Genomic DNA, 26,049 nt, shown 5'->3' with positions numbered 1-26,049 from the left:
TGCCCTGCTGAAGATGAGTCTGAAATTCTCCAGCAAACAGTTCAAAGCAATTCACTAATTCACATATGTCTTGAAAATACATACTCCATGATATGAATGTGATACCTCATGAGTAGGCTTCTCATCTGTGGAGTATTCATCACTTCTTTTTCAGAATCTGTCTGAAATCCCTAGCATGAGCTGATCATACAGCAATGTATAAAGCTCCTCCTGTCTTTAGCTGCATAAAACTACAATCCTATCACACACATGGCCTGCTGCAGGAAAAAGTTATGAAACAGCAGCTAGAAAAGGTGAATGCAAGGTACAAAACACAATAGCTAGTGAACAGCAGACAACATTGACACTAGACCACCGATGCTGTGCAGTTTCCTCACAATTGAAGTGTCTGTTCAGCCAGTGGTTTCGGAATATTCACGGGTCTTCATTCAGAATGCAGCACATGAAATTAATTTTTTTCCACAGAAAAGTAGGAAACATCACATTCTAGATGAACTATTACTTCAAGTACTTTATGAGCTATTAGACAGTACACAAATCATAGAATCATAGAAGGGTTTGGGTTGGAAGACATCTTAAAGATCATAGCGTTTCAACCCCCCTGCCATGGGCAGGGACACCTTCCACTAGACCAGGTTGCTCAAAGCCTCATCCAGCCTGGCCTTGAACACCTCCAGGGATGGGGCATCCACAACTTCCCTGGGCAACCTGTTCCAGTGCCTCACCAGCTTCACAGGAAAAAATTTCTTCCTAATATCTAATCTAAATCTGCCCTCTTTCAGCTTGAAACTGTTACTCCTTGTCCTATCACTCCACTCCCTGATAAAGAGTGCTTCTCCATCCCTCCTGTAGGCCCCCTTTAAGTACTGGAAGTCAGCTAGAAGGTCTCCCAGGAGCCTTCTCTTCTCCAGGATGAACAACCCCACCTCTCTCAGCCTGTCCTCATATGGGAGGTGCTCGAACCCCCCGACCATCTTCATGGCCCTCCTCTGGACTCACTCCAACAGGTCCATGTCTTTCCTGTGCTGGGGACTCCAGAGCTGGATGCAGGACTCCAGGTGGGATCTCACGAGAGTGGAGTAGAGGGGGAGAATCACCTCCCCTCACCTGCTGGTCATGCTTCCTTTGATGCAGCCCAGGATGTGGTTGGCTTTCTGGGCTGCAAGCATACCTTGCTGGGTCATGTTCACTTCTCATCAACCAGCACCCCCAAGTCCTTCTTCTCAGGGCTGCTCTCAATCCATTCCCGGCCCAGCCCCCACAATCCCCATTTGTGCTTGGGATTGCCCCAACCCATGTGCAGAACCTTGTACTTGCACTTGTTGACCTCATGACATTCACATAGGTCCACCTCTAGAGCCTGTCAAGGTCCCTCTGGATGTCATCCCTTCTGTCCAGCACGTCAACCATACCACACAGCTTGGTGTCGTCAGCAAACTTGCTGAGGATGCACTCAATCCCACTGTCCATGTCGCCAACAAAGGTGTAAAACAACACCAGTCCCAATACCAACACCTGCAGAATGCTACGTGTCACTGGTCTCCACTTGGACATTGATCCATTGACCACAACTCTGAGTGCAACCATCCAGCCAGTTCCTTATCCAACGAGTGGTCCTTCCATCAAATCAATGTGTCTCCAATTTAGAAACAAGGATGTCATGTTGGACAGTGTCAAATGCTTTGCACAAGTTCAGGCAGATGATGTGGTTGCTCTTCTCTTATCCACCAACGTTGTAATCCCATCACAGAAGGTCACCAAATTTGACAGGCACCATTTGCCCTTAGTGAAGCCATGTTGGCTGTCACCAATCACCTCTTTATTTTCCATGTGCCTTAGCATAGTTTCCCACAGGATCTGCTCCATGACCATACCAGGCACTGAGGTGCTCAGTCAGAACCAAACTGCCTGTCAGTGAACAGCACTTCCCAGAAGCGCAGGTTCCAAGAGGGCTTATTAACTCAGGCACATGAGAAATCACATGGGGTTTGGCCAGATCCAGTGCTGTGCCAAAATGAGTAAGTTTTCCTGGAGACACCAGCTAAGCCAGCATAAACAACACATTAATGATTTTAACCAACGTTCATCAGGGATAGTATTCAAACTAAGTTAATATCCTCATCTGAATCTAAACCGACTCTTAAGCAATACTCCAAAGCATATGTGCTCTCCAAAGCATTGACATTAACAGAAAACGCTAAGTATCAGGCCATTCCATCCCTCTATTGCCCCAGAATAGAATGAATCAACTATATAACAGATGTGTTAGAAAAAAGCCCCACCTTATCAGCTAATCCTCCCTAGCATTCTTATCCCATCCTGACATGAAGCAAGATTCTACTTCTATCAACTACAATATAAGAGCTTATTAATTGGTCTAAAATGACTTTATTAGCATCATGGAATATAAAATTGTCATGATGATTCTTCCCCAGATCAGCAATACATACTCTCCATAAATTCTTTCAGTACTCATTAAGATTAAAAAAAATCTTGAACTTCACTTACTTCTAAATCAAAATAGAGCTCACCAAAATAGCAAAAAAAAAAAAAAAAAAAATCACTTATACTTACTTCTTTTTTCATCCATAATTTTAAAGCGGCAAGTAAAGCCTTCACTCCTTGCACTAAATAGCTTGGAGGCTGGAAACCATCTTCCCTCAGTTCTGCAAAGGATACAGATACCAATTTAGAAACACACTAACAGTGAAAACAATAGAACAAGACCTACCCTTTAGCCAATAAAGTTACCATTACACAACAGCACAAAAAAGGCAAAATTGTGCAAGCAAATGAAACATGACATTCTGTATTTGTGTGCATACTGCAACAAAAAAACCAACCCAACCCTAAAGTGATTCTACGTAAAATCCTCATTTTTTTACCTATTCTTGCGTGAATTAGGGCTAGTTTACAACCTACTCAAGGTCAATTAGAACAAAACAGATCTAAAATACAGAACAAGAGAAAACATATTTGAAGAAAGAAATCACTTTTATTTCATTCAGAAATATTTTAGTCCAAGGGGACCAGAAGGAGGTGGGATGTATCTCTAAATTAGAATTCCTACTGCTTATTCCCATACATACAGAAAACGGTTCACACTAGAACACTTCCACTCCCCAAACATTTTTTGTCACCTTTCCAAATTATCACAGTTCTCCCTCACACAGTTTACATCATCTTTCCTCTCAAAATCAAAGGGGACAGGGGGCGGAAATCACTCTGCTATAGAAGCTGCTCTGCTCTAAGAAAAGCTCATGCTCCCAAGTGACTGCAATTCTTTTTCCATTTACTCTTTTCCTTCATGGGTAAAAAAAAGAAGGGAAAAGACAAATCCTCCATAATGAGTAAGAAAGTAGATTGCAACCTCTCCCCATGTTCCTGACAAATATTTCTACTTGTCAATAGCAAACACACCAACACTATAACTACTTGGCTCATTTTATTCCCTTAAAAGAATACACTAACAGAACACTATTCTTATGGATAACGTATTAGTCTCCTGGCAGAAAAAGGAAAGTTCTGTTACTAAACAGCCATTCTTCCCTCAAAGATGCCTCCTACTTGTTAAAGGGTACAAGAAGGAGTGGCAGGCCTTTGAGTCACAGCGGAAGTCTTCCTGCCCACTGGCTGACTCAGTTGATAACATTTTGAGAATACAATGCAGCACCACAGGTTGGACTTTTTAGCTGCAATAGAAAAGGCTGCATGACATAACCGTAATCAAAATTTGTGAGTTCTGGATAGATTAACAAGCTACCTATTCTGAAGCCCCAAGAACTATGAAGAAAAGTAATTTAGGTGAATGCCACAACACTTTTAATATCATAAAACATTTTTTGGTAACGAAAAAAAATCAAAATATTTATGATCCTGTTATCATTTTATAAAAAAACACAGAAAGACACATTGTGCTGATTTTGCTTACTGACCTGAATTTCAGATGAAGTACTGCTAACAACCATGCACTCAACGTTTTACAAGTTGGTCATCACCATTACCTTTCACAGGTGAACTGGTATCATATCTTATTTATAAAACAAAGGATTCTGACTGGTAAACACCTTATTCACATGAGTCTTGATGCCAAAGCCCAATATAAACTTCACTCTAGCCATGGAAACATCAATGTTGACTTTTTTATGATGGGTTTATAGGTCATAGCATTGTTCTGCAACAAAGTATCTGCTAAGCCACAAATTAAAAATAACATTACAATAAGCTTCATACCCCTCCCCTAAGGCACAAGACACAAGAGGCTCCAAGCCCAAGTACTCAAGGAGTTACAGGATAAAAAGGGGAGCGGGGAGAGGCAGGAATGAACACAGGACACAACTCATAGTTAGCTATTTGATTTAGAAACATATCCTGCAGGAATACAGCTCCTATGTCTTCTGATGAGTTTGTAAATTTTAAACACACAGGTGTGAGACTGACCAAAGCAAGATCTCAAGAAGAAAATACTATTTTTTTGAAAGGAAAAATTTTCTGCAAGTTTGTTCTGTCTGGTAAGATTTCTGAATTGCTTTAGGTTTATCCAGAAACTTTAAACATCTGTTTAGCAAACAAGGGTTGCTCCACACCTTCATTTGCTGAAAGAAGAATAGATAATTTTCAATAACTATGACTGTTTTCATATTAGGAAAAGGGTATGCGAGATTCTGGTCTCTTCCAAAGCAGAAACTGAATTTAGCAGCCTCCTGTGAAAGTTGATTTCTCTCCTTTGAAACAAATTATTGGGAATATGACATTTAGTATTAAGACTAAACAGAGTAAGCAGAGTACAAGATATTTGAGGAAAAGAAGGTGAAGTTGGATAGGCACTCTCTCAAGCTCAATTACATGTGGGTACAGATACCAGAATTACAGAACTAGATGAGGAAGTTTGGAAAGGACGGGCAACTGTCAAGAACAAGAGGCTGTTGAGATGTCTATTGATAAGCACTGATATAAATGATTTAACACAGCTCATAGGAATTGACGCATCTTTTCTACAAAAGCCTTCACAGATACCTTTCCCTTCCCAAGGAAGAACAGAAGACAACAGGTAGTTTGACTTAAAAGTTCAAAGAAAATTGTACAAGTGCAAGAAAACCTCTTCATTCAGCTGTGAAGCCACCAAGAAGAAACCCACAGCTGTTAAGTTAGTGGGATCATTTAGAGAGTCGTTTCTTGAAAGAAAGAGAGCAAGGCTACCAAAGGGTACCCTAAGATCTTAAATAATATGAAAAAAGGCTGAGTGAAAAACTGATGCCATTCAAATATGTTTCCCATCTTCCTTAACAAGGTCTTTTCAGATAATGGCAAATTCATCCTATTTGGCTGGTAAATTCTCAAATACTCTGTTTTAATAATCTGGAATATTTTCATTGACCAGATACATCATCAGCATTGGATGAAAAACAGTAAGTTAAAAGGTTCCAGCAGCATACTACAAAGAGTTAGTTACACACCCCCACAAGTGCACTAAGATTTCTGCACAGCGCAAGTTACCCTAGAACCCTTTAATCACGAAAGTAGTTTTCAGAAAGATCATTTACTAAAACCAAGAACTGCTGGATCTAGAACTGTCACAGTGCAGCATCCACTAAAATCTGGTTAAAAAAATAATGTGACTTAAAAAAAAAAAAAAAAAAGGAAAAAAGGAATCCAAGTCTGGTTTTCCAGCTTAAAAAATTTCCTCTGTTCACATGTTATAACAACAGTATAATATTATCAACGAAGAGGAAAAAAAAAAAAAAGGCAGAAAGATGTATATCTCTTAAAACAAAATAAGGATTACCTTTCAATGTTTCCAGTAGGTTTTTGGCCACAAACCAACAGATGGCTTCAAAGAAAGGAAATTTGAAAAGATCTGGGGTTTTCAACCTCTTTTCCATTTCGTAACACCTGAATAAATTGAAACATTACAAAAGATGAATGTTTTAACTATCAAATTCATTATTCAACTATATAATTCAAATTGACACAATGTCCAAAATAAAATAAAATAACCATGGCCATGATGAATAAAAGAAGTCAAGTACCACATAGTTAAATCCCAACAAGACCATAGACAAGATTGAACTCTGGTCTCATCCAGGCTCTGACCTTATCAAGTTTGACTGCGGCACTTCTAAGAATAAAGTTGGACTTCATAAAACTAGGATACAAACGCATTGTGTGATCTTTTTAACAGATGGAATTTTATCAGGATTCCACTGTAATAAATAAAAACAATATGTTTAGAAGACAGCTCCACATCTTGGACAAAAACTAAATACAGCTGCCCTTAGAGCAATGCTGACTTGAGGACGCTCATTTCAACTCGATGTTGCATATCTGGGCTTGTTCAGTTCCATTTTACTTGCTTATACTAACCTCCAAGTAGAGGATTTCTTTTTTTTTTTTCCACTTTTTTTTTTTTCTTTTATTCACTTAGATTCTTGCATACCCTTCACTTTGCTTTTGAAACAAACTTTGCAGAAGTGCAATAAGAGTATGTGCTTGATACAGTCTAACTGAAAATGCCACTATTGTCTGAGGGCCTGTACCAATCTGATCCTGGTTAAGGGCATGAAGAAAAATATCTATTAAAAGAATATCCTACTTACTAAGGAAAAGGCACAGGAAGAGCTGAGACTAACCTGAGCTGCATGCCAATATTGAGGTTGTGCAAAAAGTTTCCTCCAAAAGCCATACAATCCTGAGATGTGAGCACAGCGTGAATCCAGCCTGAAATTACAGATTCTGAAACTTAATACACACATACAAATTCTTCTAAGACTGTTTTTAAATACATATAAAGTAAAAATGCTGTACCTGTAAACTAAAAAAGCAAACAAATTTGTATTCTGTGCTAGAAGCAAGTAATCTAAATTTAAAAAACATGTAAATTACAGTGTACCAGAAATCTAGTGGAACTGTATTTTTCTGAAGGAGTTAAAAGTGCATTAAGACTTTTTTTACAGTGGAGGCAAGGGGGGAATGCAAGACCACAAGCGATTTTTCAAGTAAAAATTCCCCAAAGTTTTCCGTCCAATCAAGAAAAATAAGCGAGTAGTGGAAAAACATACTGAATTATATTCCTTTCAATATTTACAGGTTCCTTACAGTAACTGAGCTGTTTGCACAACATAAAGTCATTTAGCAATACCGAAGTTTCTCAAACAGGAATTCAGAAGTAGTTCCATTAATTACTCTAAATACAGTCATCCTAATTCCAAATAAATTATGATCAGTTTAAAACACAGTCTAGGCACCATGACTATATAAGTTTTTCACATAATTGAAATATTGTCCTTGGGAACTCCACTATTAAACACAGTAAAGCATGGCCAACATTATACTATCAATCTAGCTGATTACTATTGGATAATCTCAAGTAAGTACACAAAAGAATATATGAAGTTAGCTTCCCAACAAAAAATAGTTACCTTTAAAATTTATACAGTGCAGCTTTAATGTAAATAAGCTACAAATACAGTTTCTTGTTTCCAGATTTTTTTCTGATTTTGCACGCATACAGGTGATCTTTTGACAAAAGCGGAGTTGGCAATGCATTTGCAGATTAATTCATTATTTGACTGAGTGTAGCCAAGATGTACAGACACAGGAATCTCCTCATCTTGGGGCAAGATCAGACCAAATCACAAGCAACTGCATGTTGCCCACTACCATTAAATCCATGCCCTAATTCAGTTAAGAACAACCAGTTCTAGTTGTCGTGGTACCACACGTAAAAAGACCTGTAAGCTATCAACTACGTTGACCAAGCAACGTGCCTACTCTGCAGCCTGGAAAGGAAGTTACAGAATGGTATATGAGAGACTGTAGAATACAATGGCACATGCAACCTAAGGAGTTTTTTTAAATTAATATTATACATTGTGCAGTTTTACTTCTGTTCTTTGAGATGTGCAGTGCAAAGAAGATTAGCTTGTATTACCAGTTACATTTTGCATTTGTTAATATGGTTTCAATTTTTTATTTTTATCACCATCACAGTAGATTAATACCTCTGACTCTCCAAGGAGTATATATATTTCAACCCTTTAAAGACATACCTCCCCAGACACTGACAAAACTGACAACAAAGCCTCATCACTATTGCATCAACACCAAGGATTTCTATGGCATACCTGTATCTACTAAAGAATTTCACTTTCTTACATCCTTGCTTGCTATTTTTATGCTGTAGTTTTGTTCAAGGTGCAGAAAATCTGGTGCAGACCACACAGACTATCTTGAATAATATTCAAATAACTCTCAAGAGTCTCCCCGTAGGTGCCACTCCTCTATACACAAAATCCATTTTAAATCAGAAGTCTACTCTCAACATATTTCAGCAATTATAAAATAATTATGATATCCACTAGCATCAGTGCAAGTAGGAAGAGCAAAAGAGTTTTTTTAAAGCCTTTAATCAGTCTTACAGAATTTCCAATTTTTTAAACAACTGTCCTGAAGCCTAGTTGGTTCTTACACCATACTCCATCGTACGTATATAAATATGTAGGTGTGTGTACACATACATACATATATACACACATTTACATTAAAAAGTACCATTTTATGTCTATACACACAAAACTACACATATACATTAGAAATTATAATTTTATGATACTTTTCTTTTTGGCCACATTATAGTGAGAGCTCAGGTTCAGCTGATTCCTTAGGAAGCAGTAACTATTTTCAAAGATCTGTGGGTCACAATAAAGTTCTTCATTGTGTAATTCTGCATTGTTTGTTCACAGATGTATGACCTTACACTTCGATAAATGGAAAATTAATGTAATCTCTTGCCAAAAATAGATGGTTTTAAAAAGTTATGGGTCTTCAGGACTGTAAAGTGCATACATAGCTCCCTACCATGTAGTATTTATTCTGCGCAAGCCATGAACTAGAAGAGTAGACATTAAACCTCACAGGTAGAGAAGTGAGCTATGAGAAAAATGTAGTAGGCTGTCTAAGAAGTCCATAACAGAATAAGGTACTGAACATAATCTTCAGGGCTTATTCCAGAAGAAGAATCATATACCATTTCCCTTCTCAGTATATTTAAAGCTTCCTCCCCCCCAAAAAGGGAAGATAGTACCTAGTACAAATCTTCAATAATAAAATTATGAAAAGTATTTATATGGGCTGGATAAGTGAAAACACAAGAAATTAACTGGCACGCACTTTATTGGCAAAATATGGTTTGATTTATTAAAGACTTCTAAGTTTATGGCGTTTGGGAGCTTGGGGGGAATGAGGGTGGTGTGTTTTGTTTGGAAGAATTTTCTGTGTTTTTTTTTTAATACATAACAAAGTTTAATTGTCTTGCTGTTTCTCACTTCTTAAAAACGTCCTGTAATTTATCAGATGCTATTGGGTGATGGCTACAAGAAACGTTAAAGAAAACCAGAAAAGACTGCTCCTTTGCATAATTTTTAAAGGAAGCTGCTGAAATGCATTTATGAGCTCTACAGTTGCATAAACTATATCTACAAATATCCTTTTATCTTTAATAAAAGGAATTAACACATTAATTCAATTATATATTCTACAATTGTATTTACAGACACTTTCATTTTGATTCAGAGAGCCTCCACAAGCTCCACTACAGTTTAGATTTCCTGCTGTTTTTCAGAAAACAAAAAAAAAGAAAAAAAACCTACAGCCCCCCCAAAACCACACAACTTTTCCTATAGCATAAGAAATTTATGTGCTGTTTTTGTAATAATTTTGCCTAGTAGGTCTTAAAATAGTCAAAAGCTGTAAAACCAAAATTGTCTTATAATTGACATAAGAACTCAGTTCGGATATCTATCAAATGGTGAACACTCCATGTCCTATGAATTGGAACTATTTCCCTGATATCCACATTCAGCTTTAATTTGTTGTCTTACAATTGGGTAACAAACATCCTTTCTTTCCCTGATAACTGTTATTACTGTCAAGCAACCTAAAAAGCTCATTTCTTGTTATGAAAATATAAATTTCTGTATTTTTTATTATTCTCTCTTATCCAAAAATTTAAGAGAAACCGAATGTTGACAGAGCAATCACTTTAGGATACCCTTAATTCCTGGTGATTAAACATGCTGAGTCCTAGTAATAAAGAGTAAATCTTACCTGTTGGAACAAATAAAGTGTGTCCTTGCTTCACAACACATTTGTAACATTTGTCAACCTTGTCCCCAAAATATACTTCACTCTGGGTGACAGATGAACTCCAAGACTCATACAGAGACAAATTTTCATCAGTGGGCTTGATCAAATAGAATATCTTCTCACCCTATTAAACAAAAATATCAAATTAAAAAAATCAATGTCCTCCTGAAGGCATACTACAACCTCTAAGCCATTCCTAATAAAGTAACAAATTGATCTAAACTGTAAGTATTCCAGATTTCCACTATGGAACATAGGGGCTTCCTAGCCCCAGTTTCACAACTGTAATCTACCAAAAGCTTAGTCAATAGTACACTAACCAGTTGGTGTTTTGTAATGTAAAAGAAGCAAACAAACCAACCATAACCTCTCATTGGAGTATAAAAAATTCCCACTTTTATAAACAATGTATATAGATATGTGCACAAACGCCAAATGAGAAAACATAAGATGAAACCACTTTGTCTAGCCTATGATGTATACATGGTCAAAGTTTGTGAGAAGAATAAAAAGCTGAGTATGTCAATAATTTTCATTCAATTCATTTTTTCATTCTAAAACCTCACTGTATTACCTACTAGTCTACTAAAATGATCAGTCAACCAACTACAGTCTAGAAGTCACCAACAGTATATGAAAATAAAAGCATAAAAACGCAATACCAACTATCAGTAGTTCACTTTCAAGCTCCTCCCCTGGCTTTTTAAGTACAAAATTTCATACAGGTGATAATTCTAAACAGGTGATAAGTGCCATGGCAGAAAGCTGCACACTGAATAAAGTTTGTTTCACAGAGTCAAAATTTAAGAAGCCTTCATACCCAGAGAACATGGTACCAAACTGATGTTCCTCCAAAATCAATATGAAAATCAGTGTAGCTGTCCTGGACACCCATCAAGCAATACTTCTGAACAAAAGGCTTAGGGAAGACAGAGTCATCTGGCCAATAATTTTCCACCCATGAAAGCTTTCTGGCAATATCTGGTACTTCCACCAATTCAGACATCCTTTTAAAACAAACAAACAAAAAAGAACGTTAAATATAACCAAGAGTAAGCACACCTCTTTTTAAATTATAACTTTGAATTTTTGTTTCCTACAAAGTTATTACTTATGAATTAATAAAAATGCTTTATACCTGTATTACTGTCTACACTAAATACACAGCCTCCTATCTTTCCTACTACAGACATTATATTCCTACACATACTGTTCAACCTAGTGAAAACCCACTTCCTGCATTCAAGGAATTGAAACCAGTACTCACTTTGTGTCTGAGAATTCCAGGCTGATCACATTCAATACTTTTGGTCGATCAGGATTTGTGAAATATTTAATATAATTATGGAGCTTCATTTTGCTGTCTGCTTGTCTTGCTACATCTATTACATCTATCACTTTATCTCCACCTGTGAAAAAGAGGATGACTTTCTTAATCCTATTGCAGATAAAAAGAGCCTTAAGGTGTTTAAGAGAAATTTGGCTTTTCTCCAACCTTATCAATATATTTCTGCACAAAACCTCTACTACCACCAGCTTTCTCTCGAAACAGAGACAGATTAGTATAAACCAACTTTTTATTAGGTCTAACTTTAATTGATATAATCAGCTAAGGATGGAACTGAAAACACTCTAAAAATAAATCCTCTTTCCTACGGTTAACCAACTAAAAATAAATCCTCTTTCCTACGGTTAACAAGAAAAAAAAAAAAAAAAAAAAAAAAAAGGCAGTAGTATAGAATGACTGCAACTGGTTTAAAAGAAAAAAAATTGAGCTTTGTGGTTGCAACCTGAAAGACTAATGTAGAGAAAGTTCCCAAGGCAGATCTATTCCTCACTCTTCCTATTAATTACCACCACAGCACTTGAATATTTAACACAAAGACCACTGAGAATTCTTTACAAATAATAAATCCTACTGCTCACAGCTTGTATTTCTTAGCAAACTGCACTAACTTGTGCCATAACCGGTAAGTTTTTAGCATTAAAAACTATGCAGGTAGTTCTTCACAAACATTCTACAAGCCCACCTCCACCCTCCTTATCTATATGCATAACTTTTAAGCACACAGTAATTTCATTGAATAATTAAGTCGTGAGTGTATTTCATTTCTGAAGACAACAAGGATTGGTTCACATAATGTGTATTTCAAAGTGATACATCTGTAGTACCAGACAAGCAAGATGCAACCTTTAGCCAAGAGAAAGGACCAACAATAACACTGTAATACATAATAGCACCTGTTTTATGTCAGTGTAGTTATACAATGGTCAAATTTGACAATTAATTTTGGAATGCTGGAATGTATCTAGATGAACATGATAAACATAATTGCTTTAAAATTGCCAGTTAGTGTCATCTTGATAAATGCCTGTTTGAACAGTATTTATCCAGTTTTCTTATTTTCATTTTCAACAGTAGAAAGGTAAATCTGTAGCATGCCAATTTTTTCTCTAAATTGGAGAAGCTGGCAGGTCAAAATATATGTATGAGAATGAGAAGACCAAGTTTCTCTCTGAATCTTGAAGGGACAGTATTCCAAAATAAAAGATTCAGAAGTATCAAAATTATAATTACACTTTAAAGCAGAATAGTTTACTGTTTATAATCATCATAATGGTAACAACATTCCATATACTACATATTTCCTCTATTCTGTGCCATCATAAAATGTTTATGGACAGAAAACCTACTTTCAGTACATGTCATTATATTAGGTTATCACAAGAACACAGACAAGGCCACATACAGATTTCTCAGCTTTACTGTATGTCACAGGAAATGGCATGCTGCAATTGGTTCAGCCTCTGTTTCTCTGTGCTCCACCCTTATGTGAGGCTAAAACAATTACAGACCTTCAAGAGGTCTGATATGAAAGAAATGGTCCCTGGAAAGCTGTAGCTGTCCCACCAAAGGAAGCCAAGGTAGGAAATTTTCCAGGACGAAATATTTAATTCAATTTACTGAGCCAAAACCATTAACTTTTGCAATAGCCTAACCCATGACGAAACTTCATTGATCGTTACAGTGATTCGTTCAATTCTCACAAAGAGAATAATCTTAAAATCGTAATACTTTATTGGTTTCAACATGTAGCAGAAAAAAACCCAGCATTCCATGTGTAGCTTGCACCAAAATTAACGTTTGAAAGTTGAAAAGTAAGGCTGTACTCCTGTCACATATCTACCACACACAAAGGAAGAAATAGAAAGAGAGAAAGAGAGAAAGAAAGAAAGAAAGAAAGAAAGAAAGAAACCAAAACTGTAGCTTGAATTTTACTCTCTGCTAGCCTTCTTATTAGAAGTAATTCAATTTAGAATATATTTAGCACTCTGTAAGCTCTTATAGTAATGCAAATACTTATTTTAATTTACGGACAGGACCATTTGTAAGTACTCCAGAGTGACTCTTACCTACATAGCGTTCCACATCTAAAACAGAGAAAGTTGGCGGAGGAAGTCTGAGCCCCAGACCATCTAATTTAGGAACCATAATGGGAACATCAAACCCATGTTTCTCCAAGTATCTTTGTGTCAAGTGGCTTCCATGCATTTTCAAAATTACTTCATCGGCACTGGTGGAAAGAAATAATGGAATATTAGCAAAAAAGCATCCACCAAGCACTACTGAAAAAACACTAAGACACAGTTTGGGGGAAGACAAATGGGAATGGCTACATTTGAATCCAAAAGAAGTGGGCCCCGTATTTAACTGAAAGACAAAGAAAATTACCTAAACCCGCAACGAAATGTTTACTGTCGTGCAAAACCTGGGAACTGATAATCTTTCTACATGACCAAACACAGTAATTTAAGAGGATGGGGAAAAGGAATTCTCAGAGAAGGCATTAAGGTACATTTTGACAAAACCAATAACAAAGTCCGTTAAAGAACTGTAAGTCATTATGTTTCAGTGAGATGGCCAACTACAGATGGCTCAGGATCGAAGTACAACCATGTTTCTCCAATCTCCTCTAAAGCATGTGGGAATGGATTGACTACCAGCTGATATAAATGTTTATGTTACTTGGAATTAAATTGAGGACTATTCCTGGACTACAGGAATATACAGACAATATTCTGACAGTTCAGGCACAAAAAAAAAATAAAAACAAAACACAACCATTCTTGCTACTGCTCCTATTCCCCCACAAAAACAAACAAAACCCCAAAAACTCAAAACCCCCACACAACCCTGTAGCAGTCCCAACAGACAATGTACCCCAGTGCAAAACTGAACAGGGGAAGCTACTGCATGAGAAGGTAAATGATTCCACCTGAAACAGGGACGGGATGGGGGGCATTCTAAGGGAGGAAGTCATTCTAAGGGAGGAAGTCATCCTCAACCTTCATTCTCTGAAGCAGAGAAACATCAGTTGCCTCACCCAAGACACATTCAGCTGACAAAGTTTCTCTATTTTTTGCACTAAAGTGTGTAAGTAAGCTTCTGTACCTTGGGAAAGAGCGAGCCCGCAGCTGTTTAACAAAGGTCCGTGTTCCAGCCTGCACTGGCTTGGAACCATCATCCAACTCTGTGTAATCATGTCTGTGCCAGTTTCTCCTCTTCTTCACTAGAAGTTTCAGAAGGATTAAACTTTGAATTAGTTAAATCAGATGGCTCAGATTAGCAGTCATCCCAGACATGCCTCAATTACATTACTATGATTAACAAATATTACTGTTCATGCAGGTGACACTCTACCTATCTGCAACAAACGAAATCTTCAGGACACCTGACAGTAATCCTCTATACTTCCATAGCTCCTTCTATGTGAGAACCTCAATGCACATGACACACAATGATTTAAGACTCCATATCCAGTGCAGCACAAGTAAACCACAGCAGCCTGAAAGTTGTCCAAATCTAAGAAGTCAGCAACAAAACTAGAAATAGAACTTCCAAATTCCTAAAGCTCAGACTTTTTTTTTTTTAAATAAACAGAAGAATTGTACCTCTTCAAGATCCATAGACCTAATCTTACGTATTAACACAAAATTAACAGGGCCTAATCCTGTTGTGCTATCTCACCCTATGAGCACACCCATATCCAGTCTGATAATATTACTACTACTCACTACCATATGCTGTTCGAAACGAAACCATCTCTCTTTTATCCACTGCTTACGTCTTCATAACAGTTTTGGGTGTAAATTGTTTTGGGAAGATGTAATCTTTATTATGCAAGCATAATACATATGATGAAAGAATTTCACCCCAAAACAATCAACTTCTGAGTTGTTTGAAACTGTAGTGTGCTATTACAAACATATTAATAAAGAACAAAGGATAAATTAATGTTCTATTATAATTTTGGGAATCTGATAGTTCAATAGCAACTAAATTGCATCTTGAACAGTTCCCTATACTTAAAGGGCCAAGGAAAATTAAAAACAAGACCTTCTCATAAAGACCTGTTGGTCTCGCCATGACAAATGACACATGCGCAAAAACACCATTTTCATAGACTCACAGAATGGTTTGGGTTGGAAGGGGCCTTTAAAGATCACCTAGTTCAACCCACCTCACCCCCGCCATGGGCAGGGACACCTTTCATTAGACCAGGTTGCTCAAAGCCTCAACAAACCTGATCTCAGAACACCTCCACAGGGAGGGGGCATCCACAACTTCTCTGGGCAACCTGTTCCAGTGCCTCACCACCCTCACAGTAAAAACTTTATTCCTTATATCCCATCTAAACCTACCCTCTTTCAGTTTAAAACTATTATCTCTTTTTCTGTCACCACAGGCCTTGATAAAAAGTGGTCTTCTTTTTTATGAAAGGCTGTATTTTAGAACACTGTAAGTTGTATGCAGCCTCCCCATTTTACTTTTTTGGCCTTCAGTGAAACAGAGGACAAAGTGACTTACAATATCATGGCAAACTTCCTGCCTGTCCTCAAATTTGCGTTATTTCATGAGAAATTACTTTGTAACAGATATTTCATTAATTCACCTTAATCAACCACTCATTTCATATCTTCACTTCTACAGAACACAAGTCTTCTGCTTTGAAAGGAAGCCCTTGGTTGTATCATCTATCTGTTTGCTAGCACAATGCGCTTTGGAACACTTTCCGGCTATACAAATAAATGTGTATCTCTTGTCCTCAAACACTTAACAGGCTGAGAAGCCCTTTAAATTCCCAACAGGTGCCTCAGCAAAAATGACTGCCATCTCATTGTCTGGGAAAGAAATTCCAACAGTGTTGAACTTGCTACCTTTCTATTGACTTAACAACATACAATTTACCACACTAAGAAACATACTAAGGGCATAGTAATTTTTAGGTTACGTTTCAGTTTTTCCTAAAAAAGCCAAACGCTGCTCCACAGCATTAATAGTTGCTACTGGAAGACTGCCCCAAGAAGATTTACTGAGACCAGAACTATAATTTAACTAATACTAAGCAGAAATTTAGTTACATCTGCCGAGGAAACATAGAAGAGGGAAAACCTACTGTTACTTGTCAACACAAATGGTGTTCTAGAGGCATATACAAAAACAGCCTGCAATATAAATACGACACCCAGCTAAACAACTGTATTAATACAAAATCGAACTTTATGGAGGAGCTCATCCTTAAGTTTACCAAAGTCATGATGCACCCAAAATCTAAAAAAAGTGCTAGCAATACTGAAAACACAGCTAACAGTAGCAGGAAGCTGAGGATCTAAGAGGACAAAAAAAAGCAGCTTCTAAAAAGCAAAAAAAAAAAAATGCTACTTCTCCAGAAAAAAACAGTTGGTTATATAGAAACAACTGACATCTTTCTTATAGTCATTACACATAAGAGGTAATTATTCCTATTGAGAAGCTGTTTCCTACAGAAGTGACAAAATGTAGCCTTTAGAAGACATTTAAGAGAATAAACCGACATTTATAGCTACTTGCTAACCTGAAAACCAGTGTTGAAGAGTCTGATCAATGAGCCAACTATCCAAATACAGTAAAACTTCATAAATAATGAAGCCAGCTTTATTAAGTTTTCAAAGTTATTTTCTCGGTCATAAATAATAATACAAGAAATTAGTGTCTAATACTAATTTGCAATAGAGTAGTTTCTCATAAATTCACAGTTGTTACAACAACTCAGTAAAACTGTAAGATGATACAGCTGCTCAAGAGATTTTACAGCACAAAACCAACTTTTAAAAATCTGCCTTTCCAACACTTAAAAACTAGAAATTAAAAGTCGTTCTTTTGCTTTACTTGGCAATGTACACCATCCTTCCATGAGTAAGAGAACACTGAAGAACAAAAAACAGTAATGACAACTTTTTCCTTCTTATGTATCTCTTAATTCTAGAGCTTTTATAATCCCATAATATATTACAATAACAGCTGCAAGAAAAATAATGTAACTGAACGGATCCTCATGCTCAAATTAAAACAAAAACCACAAACAACTATGTAAATTGAAATGCATATACCCATCCCCTCCCAATCACTCCAAACTAGTAGAAGGAACTAGTGTTTACCCTTGCTGTTCCTGAGAACTGAGGCACTGTGACCACACTAAAAATATACACACTAAAAGTACATTAGACAGCTGCAGGGGGGTTGAGAAAGGAAAGGAGAGTGCTGGAAGTTTTCATTAGAAGTAAGCAAAAAGCTACTTTTAACTTGCATTCCTTATACACTCAAAACAGCGGGCCACTACCTGTACCTACTTTAGGCAAACACTACTCCTTGCCTTCTCACACTGTTGGTCTGTTTGTCTCTGAGGTCACATGCTAGACTTCAAACAGGGACCGACCATCAAGACACATACATATATGTAAAATGAAGCCCCAAGTCTTCTAAGTAGTCCTTTAGGTGATTCCCAGTGACCAAAAAGGCAAGAGAAATGTTAGCATAGAAAGAACAGCAAATTCTGAGGAGCATACAGCACATCATAGAACACCACTTCTAGGGCCTGGTACATCGTCTCATATTGTCAGCTCAGATCAAACAAGGGCATTACCACCACAGTCAAAAAAAAAACCAGGTGGGAGGGTATTTACAGAATTTGAGGAGGTAAAACCAGATTAAGAAAGTCATGTCCTGACAAGCACAGTCCTGTTAACATTTACTGTACCTCGTGTTCTTTAAAGTTCCGGATTCTAGAGGCTGGTGGCAGACCTGACTCCCAGCATTCATGCAAATAGAGCACTTTCAGACTTAAGGATCACTGAGAAAACTTTTAAAGTAACAACACATAATACAAAGACTCTAAACCAAATAAGCTAAGAAAACTCCATAGTGTACTACTATTTTTTAATATCACTTTTTTAATTATTTAGGATTTTAGGATTAATTATTTAGCATTTTACACACATGGCTGCTTACTAAAGATCTTGTAAAATTGTTGCTCTTCCAAATCAACAAAAGGGTTTATTTTTCTTTGAAATAGAAGAAATTGATGCAGAAGCTTCATATTCATAATCTGAACTTTTAGATAATTAATTTTGTAGGATACTGAAAGTAACCACCAATTTGGTAGCATGAAGTATGTGTTTCTTTTATATCGCTAGTAAATTCTTTGCACTATGTCATTCGATTAGATGAGACTATACACACAAGTGCCTGCTGGAATCACAGGTAACTTGCCCTCTTAAATCAAACAGATTAATTTTTGCCTCTTTCAAATCTCCTTTAGATAAAGGAATTTTAGAATACCAAGCTGTAAATAAAGATGCTTTTTTTACTTACATATATACTTTAATATGATTGAAGCACTTTGGAGCACTGCTGCAACACTTGAAGTCATGAGACACTATCAGTCTGTCTAAACACTAAAGTAAGCAGAGCCCAAACCACAAACTATCATATATTTGAATCTGACAGCTGAGCTGAGAACAATTAACAAAATTCCAGGTGAAGACATTTCAACATATCACCTCTGCTTGGGTTGATAAGTGACATGTCTGAAGCTTCTACCAAATCTAGATTATCTACTTACTTATGGCAATATGAAGTAATGAGGATAATTTTTACCATAGATTCTTGTCTTTTTGAAAAGACTTCCAACACAAAAATCCCTCTTATCTCACTGTCAAATTGCTGCAGGTGAGACAGAGCTGGCATTAGCACTTGCAGCCTCTGCATTACAAAAAAAGGTTATTCACAGGCATCACGGTGAAGCATACTAGTTCTCCCAAATCAAGAAAAAAAAACTAAGTTTCATATTTACTCATCCATTATTTTGAAAGCCTGATATGACCCCCCCCTTCTACTCCTCCTCCTGGTCCCTCTATTCCACAGAAAAGAACAGTCAGAAAGGTGGGGAAAGAAACGGCTGTTATTTGTATTCTGATTTACAGGGGAGAAATGCAGATTTTTAACTGAAAATGACAACTGGAATACTAAAAACTACAAGCATGTAAAACAGCATTTATCTTACTTTTTAGTCCCCAACCTAAAAGTAGGTAACCCTGAACTCACATAGTATACAAGATACATATCATGCAACATATATTAATTACATCAGTAAGCGATACTTTATCACTTTGTTCATACTCCACAAGACTACCAGTGAGGGTGCAGCGGTTTTATGCTTATTTCTAAATGACAAAGTAAATTCAGCATTGAAAAGATTCCAGGTTTTAAGTCACTGCTGACTATAAATCATTATGTGGTCTTCAAATAAAAAAAATTTAAAAAAAATTTAAAAAAAAAAACCACATTAGAAAAAAAAATTACCATGACTCAGTGCTTGGAGGTTAAAGAGACACAGTGCATATACACATTTTCAGGTCTGAACATAGCAACTTAATTCCTTGTTGTAAAGGTGAAATCCATTTTTACATTGTTTCCTTTAAAGAACAGAAGTCATGAGGAAAAAATCTAGACGGCTGGATAAAGCAGTGTCCTTCCAATAGTTACACAAAGACAAAAACTGTTCCATCTTTCCACAGCAGATCTCCACAGCAAATTTATCTACTGAAAGGAAAACCAAAGAGGAGGTCTCTCTTGCTGCTCTGTTTCACAATCCCTTATGGCAACTCATGAAATCGCATGAGAAACTTGGTGGAAACTTGATCATAAATCAGACACCTGAAATTTGGAGCTATGTAACTCTCAAGGACGTAAACACAAAAAAACAAACAAACAAAAACCACAAAAAAAAAGAAAACCAGCACAGGAAATTCATATTGTCAGATTTCACTGGACTGTTGTGGCATATAGCCTACAATCATCCAAAAAGGTAAGACAGCTAACACCTACATTTTTTCAACATTGCCTTCCTTGGTATTAGAATTTTGATGATTAAAACAAAGGAACTTTAAGCCATCTTCTAGATTTTTTTTTTCAGACAATGATTCCCTAATTTTCATTCTCTCACTCTCTGTCAAGTCCAGATTGTTTTCTTCTAACTCTGAGCACTTTGATTTCTCTAATCTATAGTGGTGGTTTATATTTTATTCTATCTGCATCTCCAGATCAAGGAATCTCTCAGGATGGTTTGGTTTGTTTTGTGGTTTTTTTTTTATCAGTTCAGAGTCAGTCATGTAGAACCAGTACCTTCTAAATAATCAAACTAATCTTTAGTGTTCTTATGAACAGTCTTTTCCAATTGTACATGGAGAGAAAACATATTGAAATTGTAAATAAAATTTGAATAACCCATACTTACTCAGAGAAGGTCCATGGAGAATTGCACAGTTGGGACAATGGTACAGATCAATGTCAACAGCATGGTGCTCCTCTACCCCAACGCAGCTGGAACAATATTTTTTAAATGTTAATGAGAATACATGTAAGATTTATTTTTCCATCTAAAAAATAATTAAATCTTAAGTTTCTACCAGAACATGCTTAGTCTACAAAATTGTAATGAGATACCAAATTACTTCAACTACTGGGCTGCCATATAAATTTGGAGTAATAATTTATCACTGAACAGATAATGGCATTTTTAAAAAATCACAAATAGGAAACAAGAATCAAAGTTCTTTAAAAATTAGTCCATAATGTATACCACTACCCCTCATCCTCCAAAAAACTTTGTTCGTAATTACAGGAAACAGGTTATGCAAAATCATTCAAGCACTTTTCCTTATAAAAGTTATGATTTCGAAACAATTCTGAAGTCTATGTGCTGTCAATTTATAGAAGATATAATGAATTTTTTCTTTTTCTTTTTTTTTTTTTTCCTGCAAAAAGCACATAACTGACTCCTACTCCTCCCAAGACACGGCAATGAAGAATATTTTCATATTCTTCCTGAAAACTTTTCACTATTAGTACTAACTATGCAAGTTACACAAGTGACCATACAAATCACTTTATAGAAGTGTTTCGTTTCAAAATGGCAACAAATATTTCAAAGGCCGCTTGAGAGATTTAATGTTTCCCCAGCTCACATTTTTTTTCCCAGATAAAACAGTCAAAGTGGGATTAAAGTTGAAGATCTTTTTAACAGTCATGACAAAGCATCTACACCACTGTATATCTAAATAATACCATTTTTAAAAATGAAGTACATTTTCTTAGAAGTTGAAACACTAAAGGTTAACTGGAGAAGATGTGCTTTTGCACAAAGTTCGCAAAAAAAAAAGTAATCCCTGCTTGCTGGTAGAATCTGCATCCTGGCAGAGTTCTTTTTCTTAAAAGGTCATTGACACTTATAAAATTGCTGACTTTACAATACAGAAGCAAGAGTACAACACTGAACATTTACATCAAAATTAGGTATTTATATTCAATGCGTTCTAGTAAGATAAGAACTCAAACACTACTCTATCTAGATAACCCGTTTCATAGCAAAAGTGTAATTAATGACAGTTTAAACACTGAAGCTTTGAAATGACCAAGCTACAAGAAGTCCTTTCCCTAGCAGCCTCACGCCAGAACTGCTGGCATGCTCCAGTGTCAGTACGTGCGCCAAAACAATACACTAAACAGTCTAGCATTCGAAGCACACCAATGAGCAAGTCAAATCTGAAACTGAAGTGCATCTCCCATGAAACTATGAATGAGAAGTACACCATTCTGAACTCTGTCAACAGATTCAGCTGGTTCTTCTACTTCTCAATTCGCTATGTACCACATGAAATTTTAAAATTATATAGATTTTTAAATGCATACTATTTTGGAATCTAAATACAAAACTCAGCTGCCACAGTTGATCACAACTTTTGCAATATTTAGTGTCTGTTTTAAGACCACAACTACAGGAATTGTTATTACATGAAAATTCAGCTGACATATAAACAAAAGGGAAGGAAGAAGGAGCCTTTAAAAATGCATGTCCCATTTCCTTCTGCTTGTGTTCTCTCTCTTTTTATAGAATAGATGAGTGACTCATAATCTGATCTATTATAAGAAAAACGTTTTTAAATGTACACTCAAAAAGCCACAAATGAGAAGGCTGGTTTTATACACCCTTAGGAATCCCATTATTTTTGCTAAATTGCTGACTTTTGAACAGCTAAAGATATTTCTGTTGGACTGTATCTTGACCAAGTTTGCATAATTATTCAATGAAACACAGTGCTCCATGGGAACACTTCACTTACTCCCTTTCCTTTCCTTTTTCTTGGTGCATCACCCCAATCAGATTATCTCGCTAACAGTAAGAACTCTGCATCAAAGTATAGTAAAAATACTTTCAAGCTTTGAAAATTGTTTGTCACATTCTGTTTAAGAATATTTATTTTATTGTCTCTTATAGAATCTTACAGATAGCCTGAAAATAAAGAAGACATTCTATTAAGTACTGAACTTCTCTGGGTTGATTAATTCTATAACCTCTCATTAAGGCACATGAGGCTTTGTGGACAGAGACAGCAGGCAACACTGGAATGGTATTAGAATAACTGGAATAGCCATTCAATAAAGAAAGTAAACATTCTTGGTCTACTATGTATGCTCTAAACTCAGAACTGGAAAAACAAAACACAAACTGGGAGATACTGGAAGTGAATCTGGTAGCAGATAGCTGACTGACGCAAAGGGCAAATGAGGTGACAGCACCTGCAAGAACAAACACTGCCAAGGATGCCACAGAGCCTATCAATCACATACAACACCATTACAAGTCACTTTGCTGAGTCCCCTTCTCCAACGTACAGAGATGAATCTGACGCTAATCATTCTGGCTATTAGCAATCGATCAATTACTGTGGCAAGTGCAACTTCAGACCTCAAGCATCAAAGCAAGGTCACCAAGAGGTGGCAGAGAGCCTGGAAAACATTAACATACTCAAACACAGTAACACTCCCAATCCACTGATGTTTTCCTGAATCATTATTATCCTTCACTTCACCATCCATCTGGGTTGAAATGTCTTAGCATATATTACCTAGTTTCTGAATTAGTCATCTCCTGCAGGAAGGTTGTAGACAAATCCTTAGGAATGGTGAAAAGTTTACAGTACTACAAAATTAAAAATAAAATAATAATTTTAAAAAGCAACTGTAGAAGACTATGCAAAAATACATCTCTAATTCTGTTCATGAAGGTGGAAGGCCTGAACAGGCCTAATTTTACTCAAAATGGTTCTAGAAGCAGTAGCAAGGTAGAAAAAATTAGTTAAAAATAGACTCCATGATAGCAGTCGTAGAGTAGTCAAACTTTCATAGCTTCCCCAAGGTTTCTAGTATCAAGGCAAGGTGAGCAAAAGGCAGCAGAAGAATCAGGAAGTGCTAGGTTTTTTCACATACAATAACATGCCCATCTCTGGCAACCGAAAAACCCCTTGCTACTCAAAGTTTGAGGAACCAATTCTCCAAACTTAAGACTCACTGGAAGGTGAATGGTTTTAATTTAGTCTCAACTTTCCATTTGATTATTGTATTTGTAGCTATGTAAAAGGAGGAATTGTAATTCAAAAACCATCACAAGAGGACTATCTAACATATCTGATAGGTATCAATGGACCTCTGCTTTTCTGTAAAGGGAAAATAAGGCTTCTTTCACAGGGGAAAAAAAAATCCTGCAGAGGCTGTTCCCTACTGCAGTATCACTATTAATTTAGAATTTAAGAGATGAATACAGATAATTCAGTATGACAGATTCAACAATTATTTCAAAATTATGCTGGAATGCCTTATACAAGGAGTCTGCAAAAGTCCAAAACATTTACAGGAAGCATTATAGTAAGCCACCCAAGGCACCTGGCACCTCTTCTCTCATACAGCAGCACAATGTTGTGAACAAGTATTGGATCCACATCCATCACCACAAAGGCTGCTGCACCTTCCAAATCTAATACCTGCTTGCTCTCAATTCAGTCTGGCTTTTCTCTTCCTTACTTCTGATCTTATTAAGCACAACCACAACGTTTTAGAGATTGCTTAACTCCCTCTGTTGATATGTCTGAAAGAATCCTGGTTTAAGAAAAAATCCAAAGCACTCTTGATTCAAGGCCTTGTTTTCAATGTCCTTAAAGGGATACAAACACTTGAAAAGCTATTTTATCTTATTAAAACAAGTAGTGTATATCCTCTATCACTACATAAAATTCCAAGTATAAAAGGGAATGCTTAGCACTAAAAATGTCAAAATATGAGCAAAGTTTGGATGCCCATTTTCCCAATTTAATTGTCACAGATTAAAAGACTAACAAGCCAGATCATCAACTGCCAGCAACATATTCCTATTAGGAATTTTCTGAGATTTCCTGTGTACAAGGGAAAATATAAATCTTGAAAACTGAGAGATGTAAGTAATTCTCCATGATCTAATAAAAAGAAAACAGATGGATCATCCTCAACATGGAAAAAATATGAGTTAATTTGTTGAGAACCAGGGTCGTACACAGGACACTGTCCTCTTGGATTCTATCTTCTGTTCCTTTCCCCCATCACTTTCACATCCCTAAGTGCCTTTTTCCCCTCTGTCAGCAGCATGTGGAAAATAATTTAACAGACTCTTCTTTATAGATGCAATTTTACTTCTTAGAAAGCTTCCCACAGTAGCTTCCACTTCTCTGAACACCAGCATGACACACTGTACCTGTAACCTTCACCTTAGCAGATGAGGAAATGTGACAGGCCATCACAGGAACACCTACTACTTCTTCAACAGATATTGTTAAATAGATCTTGTTTTACAATTAGATATTGATTTACAGCTTAAAACTGAGATAAAGGTTTTTTAAGTCTCTTACTTTATTCTTGAGATATACAAATTTCAGGCTCAATGACCTCTTGGTTTTCCACAGTCTGACCTGAACAGTCTGACTTAATTGCTGTTATTGTGCAGCAAAAATGCAGGTTCAGGACTCTTGCTGGTATATTTAATTAGGCACAATACCTTGCAACTTTTCCAAGCTATAAAATTCCTGAAAATTACATTTTCCAAGATCCTCCTATAATGTCCCTGAATAAACACTATAGGTGATGTTCTTTTTCTTTCTCTACTATGCTATTTCTAAACAAGAACTCTGCACATGCTCTTCTTCAAGTCCACCCTTGCATCAGCACCCACGACCTTTCCTTGCTATGCCTCAGAGAGCACTGCAGGTTTTATCCAGTAAAAGGAGAGAAAAAGAAAAAAAAGCACACATCTTGACATCCAGTAGGAAGAAATTAACAAAAATCCTGCAACAGTGAAAAAATACTAGGGGTATTAGAGCACTTTTCCTGTTATTAGGAATACAGGGCTATAGATTATTACTAGGGGTACAGGGATGTTTCCTATTAACTCCTGACCATTATCTGACAAAGCAGATTCCCAAAATCCTTTGTCAATTTCCAGTTATCAACAGAACAGCCGAGAAGATACATAGTGAGTACCTCCTGTGTCCTAACAAGGATGAGGAAAGGAATAAGTAAATTCTAGAGGCATCAAAGATTCACTAGTAACAGAGGAGTCTTAATTGTCCAAAAACTGAAGTCACTACTGCAGGGTATACAGTTTCACATCATATTAAACTGAGTGTAGTTGTTGCTGCTGAAAAAAAGTTCCACCCTCCTTC

General features: G+C 36.6%; 1 protein-coding gene across 1 annotated transcript in view; it reads right to left on the bottom strand.

Moving 5' to 3' along the window:
* Positions 1–20,845, bottom strand: part of KDM7A (lysine (K)-specific demethylase 7A) — a gene marked incomplete at both ends in the record, with an annotated part of 31,011 nt that extends 10,166 nt beyond the window's left edge. Inside the window, 9 exons of the mRNA XM_010080434.1 lie at positions 2,575–2,666; positions 5,786–5,892; positions 6,630–6,717; positions 10,105–10,267; positions 10,964–11,150; positions 11,411–11,552; positions 13,558–13,718; positions 14,597–14,714; positions 20,760–20,845. Of these exons, the coding sequence (XP_010078736.1) occupies positions 2,575–2,666; positions 5,786–5,892; positions 6,630–6,717; positions 10,105–10,267; positions 10,964–11,150; positions 11,411–11,552; positions 13,558–13,718; positions 14,597–14,714; positions 20,760–20,845 (1,144 nt within the window). The remainder of the gene's footprint in view (positions 1–2,574; positions 2,667–5,785; positions 5,893–6,629; positions 6,718–10,104; positions 10,268–10,963; positions 11,151–11,410; positions 11,553–13,557; positions 13,719–14,596; positions 14,715–20,759) is intronic.
* Positions 20,846–26,049: the final 5,204 nt, after the last annotated feature.

This window comes from Pterocles gutturalis, unplaced genomic scaffold (assembly GCF_000699245.1).
Source record: "Pterocles gutturalis isolate BGI_N339 unplaced genomic scaffold, ASM69924v1 scaffold16369, whole genome shotgun sequence".
Taxonomy (NCBI): Eukaryota; Metazoa; Chordata; class Aves; order Pterocliformes; family Pteroclidae; genus Pterocles; species Pterocles gutturalis.
Note: the sequence above shows the minus strand (reverse complement) of the source record. Positions and strands in the feature narration are given on the sequence as shown.